This window comes from Anas platyrhynchos, chromosome 1 (assembly GCF_047663525.1).
Source record: "Anas platyrhynchos isolate ZD024472 breed Pekin duck chromosome 1, IASCAAS_PekinDuck_T2T, whole genome shotgun sequence".
NCBI lineage: Eukaryota > Metazoa > Chordata > Aves > Anseriformes > Anatidae > Anas > Anas platyrhynchos.
Window position 1 is genome coordinate 15,699,056 of NC_092587.1, and position 12,288 is coordinate 15,711,343.

Below are 12,288 nucleotides of genomic sequence, written 5' to 3' on the forward strand. Positions count from 1 at the left end.
GAGTCGAGGCTGAGGGAGCTGGGGTTGTTCAGCCTGGTGAAGAGGAGGCTCAGGGGCGACCTTATTGCTCTCCACAGGTACCTTAAAGGAGGGGATTGGTCTGTTCTCCCACATGCCTGGTGACAGGATGAGGGGGAATGGGCTAAAGTTGCCCCAGAGGAGGTTTAGGTTGGATATTATGAAGGACTTCTTTACTGAGAGGGTTGTGAGGTGTTGGAATGGGCAGCCCAGGGAAGTGATGGAGTCACCATCCCTGCAGGTCTTTAAAAGACGTTTAGATGTAGAGCTTAGGGATATGGCTTAGTGGAGGACTGGTTATTGTCAGGTCAGAGGCTGGACTCGGTGACCTTCCAGGTCTCTTCCAAAGTGGACGATTCTGTGATTCTGCGCTCCCCGCTCCCCCCTCACTGCTCTCCGAGCCGCAGAGGCCCCGCCGCCCCCCCTCAGCGCCTCTCCCCGCTCCGGAGGCGGCGCCACGCCGCGGGGCAGGCGGAAGGGAAGGGAAGGGACGGGCTCGGCGGAGCGGCCTCGGGCTCAGCCTCTCCCCTCCCCGGAGCCCCGCTCCCCCCCGCCCCGGCGACCAGCGGCGGCGGCCGGGTGGCTGCCGGGGCCGCCCAGCGCGGCGCAGCCAATGGTGGGCGGTGGGGCGGGCTGCGAGGAGCCGGGCCGCCCGCTGTGGGAGCCCAGCGGCCGGGGGAAGGCAGCCCTCAGTCGGCCGGCGCCGCGGAGGGGGGAGCCGGGCAGCGGCAGCGCCATGAAGGAGCGCCGGGGGGACCCGCGCCGCCGGGCGTGAACCGCCAGGAGGAAGAGGAGGGTGGCGGGGGGGGCTGAGGAAGGATGAGCCGCATGCTGCAGGAGGCGGCCCGCAGGGTGCAGTGGAGCCGGTCGAGCTCCGCCAAGAAGGCTGCGTGCCTGCTGGCCGCCGCCTACGGGCTGCGGCTGCTCTGCCCCGTCATCCGGAGGCGCCTGAGGCGGGCGGGCGAGCAAGATGCCGGCCGGGGGGAGCCGCGGGGAGCCGGCTGCCCCGGCAGAGCCCCCCCGGCGGTGAACGCGGAGTTCTTCAGGCAGCTGCTGGAGCTGCGCAAGCTGTTCTTCCCCAAGCTGGTGAGCGCCGAGCTGGGCTTGCTGTGCCTCCACTCCGTTGCGCTGGTGTCCAGGACCTTCCTCTCCATCTATGTGGCAGCGCTGGACGGGAAGATCGTGAAGAGCATCGTGGAGAAGGAGCCCCGGAGCTTCGTGGTCAAGCTGGTCAAATGGCTGATGATCGCCATCCCGGCCACCTTCGTGAACAGCACCATCCGCTACCTGGAGTGCAAGCTGGCCCTCGCCTTCCGCACGCGCCTGGTGCACCGCGCCTACGAGACCTACTTCGCCAACCAGACCTACTACAAGGTGATCAGCATGGACGGGCGGCTGGCCAACCCCGACCAGTCCCTCACCGAGGACATCATGATGTTCTCGCAGTCGGTGGCGCACCTCTACTCCAACCTCACCAAGCCCATCCTGGATGTCATGCTCACCTCCTACACCCTCATCCGCACGGCGCGGTCCCGGGGCGCCAACCCCATCGGACCCACGGTCCTGGCCGGGCTCGTTGTCTACGCCACGGCCCGCGTGCTCAAAGCCTGCTCGCCCAAGTTCGGCAAGCTGGTGGCTGAGGAGGCGCACAAGAAGGGCTACCTGCGCTTCATGCACTCACGCATCATTGCCAATGTGGAGGAGATCGCTTTCTACCGGGGGCACAAGGTAAGGAGGAGAGAAATCCAAGGGTGCTGGGCTTGCTCCTGCAGTGCCTGAGCTGACCTGGACTTCCCCTGCCGCCCTCTCAGAGCACTTGGAGTCCCTCTGACATTTAAACCTGTTTACAGCTAGCACTTCCCGTTTCCTAGGAAAATGCAGTCTCACAGGCAGTGTCTGAGGGGAGCAGAGCGTAGCTCCCTTATGCTCTGACAGTGTTCCTGTTTTGCAGCCGTACCCTATGCCTTTCTAGAAAGCTAATCGTGGGTATTGTTTTTCCCCCACCCATTGTGTTCCGCTTAACTCTTCCAGGCTTTTTTTTTTTTTTTCTTCCTTGTTTATGAGCTACCAGATTTAATGCTGCCAAAATCAAAACCAAACCACACCGGAAAGTCTAGGGAAAAACTCAGTGATAGTAGAGATCGCTACAACCTTTGACACTCTTTTACATAGCTAAGCAAAGATGTAGTCATCAGAGTCTTAAAATAGCTTAAGTACAGTACTTCAGGAGTCGCAGTTACATAAACTAGTGGCTTGTTTTAAAGCCACCTTACTAAGCAATTCTTCATATTTTATTGGAAGTAAATCTTGGCTATAACAGCTTTCCAACATGATTTGGAAAAGCAAGTGGTGTCATGTAAAGTGAAAATGAAAACTGGAAACTAGCCTGACCTATTACTAACACTTTCAGTGCTAGCAACGATTATATAATGCAAATGGTTTGTTTTGGTAGAAGCAATTGTTCTCTAAAGCTGCCCGTAGTAGTGTTTGAAGTGCAGCTACATTAAACAGTTTCTTCTATTCCCACGTATACTGGCTCGAACAGAACGCATTATGTCACACTGACTTGGAACTATCTTTGACTTGTTAAACCTCTTGGGATAATTCTCTCTTCCTCTAGACTGCTCACAAAAACAAGAAGCATTGCATTTCCGTGATCAGCCCTTGCAAGTCAGAGATAATTGATCCCCAAATGCTTTCCAATTTGGGAAGTTTCAGTTGCTGTGAAACTCTACAGCCGCATCTTCATTAAAAGGATGTAGAATCAATCTTACTTTGCTAGTATCAGCTATAGTGACTGCCTTGTATGTTGTTCCTGTATGTATCGGAGATCTTAAAAGAACTGAAAACTTGCCAGAGGGCCATCCAGGGACAATGATGTAAATAAGAGCCAGGTCTGCTGACTTCCCTAAAGCTGTGTACTTTTGCTGTGAGAATGCAACACTGTGAAGATGAAGTAGCACACAGAAAATGAGATTTAAAAGCCACAACTCTGGATAATTGATTAGCTTCTGCAGATACATGAATGTACTTGTATGGCACATACATCTTTGTTGCATTGTGTAAATGTTTTATTTATTGTTATTTTTTAACTGTAGGTAGAACTGAAACAACTGCAAAAAAGCTACAAGTCTTTGACGGATCAAATGAATCTCATTCTATCCAAACGCTTGTGGTACATCATGATAGAGCAGTTCCTGATGAAATACGTCTGGAGTAGCTGTGGTATGATTATGGTCGCTGTGCCCATCATCACTGCAACAGGATTTGCAGATGGCGGTAATAGCATTTTTACTGATTTCCAGATGTTTCGTTAATACTTCCTCAAAAGACTACTCTTTCCTTAAACGTTGTTCAGATTGATTTACTGTTCACAGACTTTATTACCAGATCCATGCCTCGTGGGTAACTTTCAGGCATAGGAAGTCAGCTGAGGAAGGAGCAGTACAAAAGAAACAGCTTCAAACATAGACCCGATAAACATCATGAATTCAAGACTTAATGGATGCTGGTGTGACGTGAGATTGTAATGACACTCACAGTCCTGTTCACTAGTGGTTGGGATGGCATGCTGATTCTTGCAACATGTACCGCTGTTTTACAAACTGATACTTACGCACATTCCTAGAGAGCTTATCTCCTCATCCCACAAACCATACCGTAATTACAATTAGTTATTCTATTACATGTTGGCCTGTTAGGAACCACTGTTTTCCCCTGACTCACTGAGGGAAGAGGGATGATGTTCATATTTCAGGCCGGCATGGCATCATTTTTGTCATCCTGTCACAACTTCCCAGGAAGTGATACAAGACTCAAGTAATTTGTGATTGCAGATGGTATAAGAACAAGAGAGCAGAAAAAAAGGGTAATTAGGGAGTGGTAATGAAAGACGAGTCAGGGAGTTTGCTTCAAAAGGTTTCCTTATGCACAACTGGAACCACAGAATATATTACAAATTTTCTAGGATTCATTAAGTGTAGATGATACAGTGTAAGCAGAAGGATGCATTCTGTGTTTGATACGTTTAACCAGGAGTGAATGGATTGTTTCCAGTATAGGTCTTGGTCATTACATTCCAAATCCGGGCTGTCCAACTGGGCAAGCTTGGTTTAACCTGCCCACATGTTATTTAGCTGGCTTGCTGTTGTGCCTGCACGTGGCTGGGAGTTCAGCTGCCTGAGCCACTGGCCGTCACATGGCTCAGGAGGGCACTATATCAGGACCAAGGCTGGCATCTGGGTAACAGCTTCAAAAATACCAGGAGGTCCTATTCCCAACAGACTAATTCGTACCAAGGCATTTCACCTCATGCAACTAGTGAAGGCTTTTCAGCACAACAGAGAAGTGATGAATCAGTTTAAGAGTCTGTCTGCTAGCGTGCGAATGAGTACAGTCAAGACCACACAGTGTGAGTATCTCCCTTGTATTAACAGCATGAATTAAAAAATGAAAAAGAATGTCCTTTGCAGGGATTAAGCCACAGTGAAAGTGTATGGAACAAAAGAGCGATAATTAATTTGTGTGCTTGCAAAACTAAGTAACATTCCTGTTACTCATGGATATTCTTTTGATAAGTACTTTTCAAATGTGGGAGAAGAAAAAAGACACAGAGTTAGCTCATGCTGTAAAGCAGCAGAATATTTACTGCCAGCAACATGAAATGTTAAAGCACAGAACTTATTATCAAGCCCTGAGGCATATCATAATGATGCTTCATAAACACATTATTAATGATAAATCAACATCGTCAAGATCAGCTAGAAGTATAACAGCCATTCAAATAATTGAGCAGACATGAACTTTGATCAAACATTGATCTAGCTGGCAAAACAGCGCTTCATGTCTCAGCAGGTCAGAAGCAAGTTGGTTCAGATCTGAAGGACTAGATGGGCTGGATTCATTGCTTTGGAATTGGTATCAAAGTACCAATACCAAATATCAAAACCAGTATCATGATCAGACCTGAGATTTCAGGCATATATAACCTCTCTGCCTTGTTACAGTGCCCCACTTTAAACACAGGAGGCAAGCTGTATGAAAAATGTCTGGGGAAAAAAGTTAGAGAAAAGCAGTCTCGGTGGAATAGGCATATAATGTTAGAGACTGTGTTTCAGAACAGTGAAATGCTCATAAATTCTGTGTAGTTTTAATTTGTCAAATACCCCCAGAATTATGCCTGAAATGACTGATGCAGTGGTTTGTAGAGATCTCCAAACTACTGGGAAATGAGCTAGCCTGGGTGCTGGAAGCAGTGTTAAATAAATTTATCCAAGAGGAATACAGCATCAGTGTAGTTAAGCCATGGGCAATTCCTAAATGACATATTTTTGGTAGTTCTACATACCTTGCATGGGCTGTACTCCCAACAAGACCAGTAAAATTTGGTTCTCTGAGAAGGAAGAAACAAATTTCAATTTAGTTTATAGTAATGAATTAACTAAAGGTTACTCTTCTTGGAGTGAAAATGACATTCCAAATAAGTGAGAACTGCATGGGCAAGAGTTTTGTAATACCTCCTTTCTTTGCAAGAGGTTTTCTGTCTTTTTTTTTTTTAAAAAAAAAAAACATACCTCTCATTGTGTTCCAGGTGGCTGCATGACATGCAACTAGTTGATGGTGTACTGGTGCTGTATAATTTAATCTAGAAAATGGGAACAAGTATCTCACTTGCTAAAAAGTTATAAGCCTATCTGAGGACAGAAAAAGGATTATATAGTGTATACGAACAAATGTATTAAATGAGAAGTTTAAAAAGTTTTCCCTAAATAATCTATAGGCTATTTCAGTGATTCAGATGTAATTATGTAGGGATACCTTTTTGAATGTGTGAATGAAAAAAACACACATTAGAAGTATCTAATGAGGACAGAAAGATACATCTGGCTTTGATACTGCATGCAGATTTCTGGACAGTAGATTTCTACAACCTGATCTTGTCAGTCAAATGAGACAGCTACCAAGAAAAAAAATACTGTTTGCTATTCTCTTGTTCTTAGGTCAGATGAACAGAGAAGCTATGTTTTCAGAGAGAAATATCTTATTTAAACACATGCCTTTAATAATAAAATTACTTATTGCATTCTTACAGAAATACCATGTTGCCAAGTTTGCATCAGTATGAATGTTTCTTTTTAAGTGAGTAAACAAGGCTGAAAACAAATAATTGCAAAACCAGTAAACGTTCTATCAGAAATCTGTTTCAGGTTAGGTTTCACCTTTTCCTATTTTGAAAAATTTCACTTACATCATTATGTATTAAAAGGAAATTATTTAGGTAGACAAACGGTATAAAAGAATAGGATGTTTTGCATAAGAAGATGAATTCCTTATATTCCCACTTATTTTTTGTTCCCAAGCTATCTACGCTAATTGCATTCACCAAATGTTTCCAAAGGCTGGTTTTTGTAGAGTTAATTTTTTCTTAATTTAAAAGCTGCTTTATAATTGCTCACATTTTAATCATTATTTTGTAGAGATAATTTTCAGAAGAATATCTAACATTTTTTTAATTTTTTACTTTTAGAGATTGAAGATGGCCAGAAACAGCCAACGGTTAGTGAAAGAACAGAAACTTTTACCACGTCACGAAACCTGCTGATCTCTGCTGCAGATGCTATTGAAAGGATCATGTCTTCATACAAAGAGGTATCGTACATCAGTCAAATGCAAACCAGAAAGGAAATAAAAACAAAACAGGATTTACATCTAATGTAAAATTAAACAATAGAAAGTATGTTATTTTTAAGGAAAATTCTACTGCAACTAAATCCATGGAGATCTTTGAAATGATTAAAGTTTGGTCTTTAGATTTAAGTCCACAAAGAGTCAAAAGTGCACAGCTGCCAGTATGATGCAACACATAAATGTAATTTGTTGTACCTGTCCTCAGGTGTCATCAGAGTACAGTTCCTGGAATCTGAGTGATAAGGGTTCATTCAGATTCCTCCTCTGTTCAGAGCACAGACCTGCGTTCAGGTTGTCCTCCTGTAAGAAAAGTATATGGAATGCAAAAATAATTGAATAATTATAAAAAATGCATATAGATGCATTATGCATATGCATACATGCATATATAAATAAATATTAAAAATGCAAAAAATAATTGAATTCTTATTTTCTGACCACCTAAACCATAGAGCCAATTTTAGTATTTTCTGAACCTGTTAAATTTGAAATAATTTTGCAAAGTAGAGAAATTTTAGCAGGAAGAAAGTCCACCTTAGGACTGCAGGTAGCCAGGAATACAGGATGTTCATCTGGAGGATCAGAGGTGGTTCAGGACATCACCCCAATTCTAGTCAAGTTGGACTTTCATCTGTGTTCTCTCTGGGCGATTTCTCTAGGTGCAGACTGTTAAGCAGAGGAAAAGCTGTGTCATTCTCCTCAACATTGCCTTCTACATTTGGTTCTGTGTTTGTTTAGCTGGTTTTTGCTCATCCTTTTGGTGGGATCCCCTTTTCTGGGAGGAGGCGCACATTAGCTGGGCAGCTAATCAAAGACTATGGATTCCATTACTTGGAATCCAGCCATAATAGCTGCAGCTTTTTAAATTGGGAGACGAGAGGTAGTTTGGCGCCTTCAAACACAGTCTCTGACAAAGCCAGAGCCTGTCTTTCTTTTTTTTTTTCACAAAGTGTTCTTCTCTAATGGACTGTGATTTTGACCTGTGCTGCTATAGCTGTGTCCCTTCTTGACCTCTGCTCTTATGAGACTGCCAGATAACCTATTATGCACTGATGTTATTCTACTTTATTTTCAATAATTTAGTCATTTATATAATGTACATGGGGACTTACAAACATTGTGGTTTCATTTTTTGGAAACAAAAATCCTTGCAAAGTAGTAGCAACAGCTGAGCAAACTCATTTGTTTTACCACGTGGTGAAATTTTAATCCAGGCAGTGTGTGATTAAAAATCACTTCTTAGAACTTCCATCTTAATTTTACATTTATACTTTTCTTCAAGAAATATGGCAGAAATTCAGGCAGTTTCCAAAAAATGACAGTAAGCTTCATTCCACTGATAGTGGTAGTGAGGCTCCAGTTCTTACCCACCTTATCCACCACAGCAGCCTTCTTCCAGTCAGTGTTGCTCAGTTTGCAGGTGAGGTTGGCTCAACTTTTGTTTGCAGGGCAATAGTTTTGGTAGCACTTTGTGTTTTGACAAAGTGAGGTTGTAGAATCGTGGTTTAGAAACTTGCTACAGGTTATATTTCTTGTGGGGTGCTGTTGGTTCACAATTTCATTCATCAATGCAGGATTTTCTCCATCAAGCATCACTGCTATTTGCTAGAAGGGTTACCATTGAATTCACTGCTAGAAGGGCTACAGTGTGGAGAACAATGTTACAGCTCCTACAGCCTCAGGTGCTGTTAGCTCAGTACTTTTCCCACCTGTAAATGCAATTACCAATAGTGCAAGACAATGTCCAAGTGATGGAGTTGAAACAGTGGCTGATTACTTTCTTAAAACTGAGTTTTTTGAGATGTTGTAGCCAGTTCATCTCCAGTGGCGTGATGGCCCTGCCTGGTACTCACTTCTGAATCTTGCACAAACAGTGAAATTTGCACAGGATTGTATCTTGTTCTTCCTATTTTGTTTTCTGCATTTAGTATAAAAATCTACCTGTTTAAAATCATCTAAACATACCTACATAATAAGATGCCCAGGTTTAATTCTTTGCTGCCGGCAGATGGAGGCAGTTCTTTGGGAGTTCTTGGCGGTGTCAGTGCCTATGAACAAGAAACCACCAGGACCAGAGACCTGTTCTTTCTGTATTCACCAGGTGGTCACAGAGATAAAAGGATTTTAAAAATGAGGAAGCCCTTTAAGAGACCTCACCATTTAAAAAATTACCAGTTGTAATCCAGGGTCTCAGATTTAGCTCTGGTGCTCTGGCATGCAGCTGATAGGAGAGTCCTTTCTTTTCTGTACTGTATTTTACATTAGCGTGTGCCCTGGTGCTACCTGTTTTACAAAGGAAAAGCACGCCTGTCTCACAGGGGGTTTAGGGAACACAGGGAAATGAGTAATTATGGGTGTATATTTTTCTCACTGCTGTTGGCCTTGATTTGCCTGGGAAATGCAGATATTTTGTTTTTCTTCTGTATGATAGGCTATTTTCAGCTACCTAACAGCTATCCTCCACAGGCTGAAGTCTGTACTGATCAGTGGAAAAGAGCAGTCCCTGCAACCTCCTCATTTACTGGAGCTGTAGGAAATTACACTGGCTGAAATCCGTCCCCCTCAAACTGTGTTTGCTGACTGGTAGGAGCTGTGGGTGGCATTTGGGCTAGCACAGAATCTCAACAGAGGCAAATTGATAGGCGATGAAAGATGCATCATTGATCCCTCCAGAATAGCATCTGAGAAGCAGTGACTTAGAATAGCTGCAAATGGTTTTCATGAGTCTTTGGCTAAGCATCTAATTTATTGAATTTGGGACGTGTGACTGAAATGAGGCATTTACTGTTTTGCAGGTTACTGAGTTAGCAGGATACACTGCCCGTGTCTACAACATGTTTGCTGTTTTCGACGAGGTGAAGAGAGGCATCTACAAAAGAACTGCCGTTATTCAGGAGTCTGAAAACAACAGTAAAAATGAAGATAAAACAGTGTTACACATCAATGGGCCCTTAGAAATCAAGGGTAATTAAGTCACATTTTTATAGATTTCTCGGGGGGGAATTCCTGGCTGGTACAACAGGGCCATAGTTGAACAGAGGTTTTGTTTCTGCAGCAAGTCAACCTCCAGAGACCATGTTGCCTTCTATTCTATCTTCCTGCTGTTTTGTAACCCTGTGCTTATTTAGTGCTTTTCTAAAACACTTCCACAAAGATTGTTCAAGTATATTCTGTGAAAACTTTCAGTGAAAAAGGTATTTCAACTATACCATTAGTGGTGGTGGTTGTGCTGGTGGTATTAGTATCTTCACAGGGACAGTGCCTGCTTTCCTCTGACATTTTTTTTTCCCCAGAAAACTGAGACTGTAACATTTTCATCCCCATACACCACATTGTTTTGTTTGGGGTAGGAGGGATAATAATAATTTGTTTTCAGCTAGTATTAGCCTTTGCTCATTTTTTCATCATTTAGTGGTAGTTGTCAACTGGAAATGGGCTGGCAACTTTACCATTGCCCCCATCTCCCAAATGATCTGATCAATATGAATATGCAGTTCCCCCTCACAATTCTTCCTGTCTCTATCCTGTATCCTTTTAGTGCCACTGTTTTTCTATCTGCACTGTCTGTGTACCATCTCTCTCCTTTTTTCTCTGAGGTACATCATACAGGTTTTTCAATGAGCTTTTCCTAATTTTCCCAACAGCCCCCTTCTGCTTTCCATCTCTTCTTTGGTGTTGGAAAGCCTCCTTCCCACCTTCTGGCCTCTGAAAGCTAAAATATCAGTTGAGTTGAAGGCACCAGAATGCTCTTTATGAAATATTTTTTTTACAATTTCAGCAGCATTGCCCTTCAGCACAAATTTCTCAATGGTCCTCTGAGAAGGTTCTTCAAAACAAACAGTCTGATGCAGCATAATAGATAGCTGTGGAAACAGCTGATGTCTTAATCTTGTAAATCTTGGTAATATTTGGCTGGCACTAAAAGAAATGACATCTTATAGAAAAAAGGGTTTTAATCCATTTGGAACAACAAAGTCATTTTGAGACCATTTTAGATATGTTTTTTAAAAACAAAAGCAAATACATTCGTGTGTGACAGAATGCTGTTTGTGTTCCCTCTTGGTTTAGTACAGTAATACGCTGCTCCTTTTTTTTTCTACAGCCTTTTCCTGAGGTCTGATTCCTCCACAGAGGCACATTTCATCTGGCTTGAATTCCTCTTAAGTTGCACTGACTAGTGTTTGCTACCGAGTGCTTGCAGGCTCTCAGAGGCAGCTAGCCAATGCAAAACATTAGGACACAAGGACTTAGACGGAATTTAGGCCAGATGAATCTAGGCCACAGGTTCCATATTATTTTTATGACAAGTTCCATTGTGTACTGGTTTTCCTCCTGTCTTTCAGTCTCGATACTTCAGAAATCCCTGCAGAGTGGATTTATGTGAGGATAAAAGTACACGTGCTCACAGTGTGTACCTCTCCAGTGTTAGAAAAGAAAAATTGTAGTGTATTCAGCTTCTCCAAAGGCTTTTTCAACACGTATTCTTTTTAAATCATCCAATGTAAACTTTTGTACCTAAATAATGCCTGTGCTGTGTGCCTTGCATTCACTATTGTCAATAAGACCAGTGTGAAAATAGAAAAAACATCAGAATATTTTAACAGACCATAATACCACTATATATGTTGCATATCTAACAACTCCGAATTTTCAAGTTGAAATATCCTGGTGTACGTCTTGCAGAAGTACTGGCAAATTGTATTTCTGATTATATACACCAAGCTTTAAAGGCATGCTAAGCTTGCAGTCAAACACTCTGAAGTTGGGAAATGAGAATTAAGTTTTCTTAATATTCAATTGGCTTACTATTTTGTATCATAGCCTTTTTTATTTATTTATTTACAATTTCTCTCCTGTACCCAAGTGCTCAAAAATATGCATGAATTTTGCAGAATTTGCTTGAGATTGTCTCCACAGAAAATTATCCCTCATATAGGCAAATAAATGCTTACTCCAGTGGATGTATGCATGTGGAGTGACTGGTACGGCCCTCTTTTACAAAAGTATGTCTTGGCCAAATCTGTCAAAATCTGTGATGCGGTTGATCTCTCAGTTGCATACGAGGTGCCTTTGAGGAGTCTGAAGGCCGTAGAGCCTGCTATGATAAAGCTGCATTTTTTTTTCAACAGCAAAGCACATTTGTTTTCCATAATTTCATGTTGAACACCTCAGAACTGTTATAAATAGAACTTACTTTAGGAAAAAAAGAACATTTGGGCTGATACATGACACACAAATTTTTGCCCAGTTTGTTATAGTTTGACAAAGTTTGACGAACTTGAACAAAGAGCCTCCTAAAGGAAAACTAAGACTTTACGTTACCCGAAGGGAGAACTACCAGATCCCTTTATAATAAACTCAACTTTTCTTTAATTCATTTTTTCTTTATTCAGATTAGTCCAAGTTTTAAAATGTGCAGCCTTCTAATACGGAGGGAGATCTTTTTTTCTTTGCATCTTGTGCGTAATTTCTGGTACTTGTCTTGGAACCCAGCTGTTGGGTTCTGTGAGACAAATCCTTCTGCAGGCAACCAAGAAGGTAGAGTTGATTTCTTTTTTAATTATTCCCAGAAGAATTTGTTTC

At 42.7% G+C, this 12,288-nt stretch overlaps 1 protein-coding gene across 1 annotated transcript in view; it reads left to right on the forward strand.

Moving 5' to 3' along the window:
* The first annotated feature begins 703 nt into the window (after positions 1-703).
* Positions 704-12,288, forward strand: part of ABCD2 (ATP binding cassette subfamily D member 2) — a 45,645-nt gene continuing 34,060 nt past the window's right edge. The window contains exons 1-4 of the mRNA XM_027458918.3: positions 704-1,746; positions 3,117-3,297; positions 6,545-6,666; positions 9,501-9,669. Coding sequence (XP_027314719.2) covers positions 838-1,746; positions 3,117-3,297; positions 6,545-6,666; positions 9,501-9,669 — 1,381 coding nt within the window. The 5' untranslated portion in view covers positions 704-837. The remainder of the gene's footprint in view (positions 1,747-3,116; positions 3,298-6,544; positions 6,667-9,500; positions 9,670-12,288) is intronic.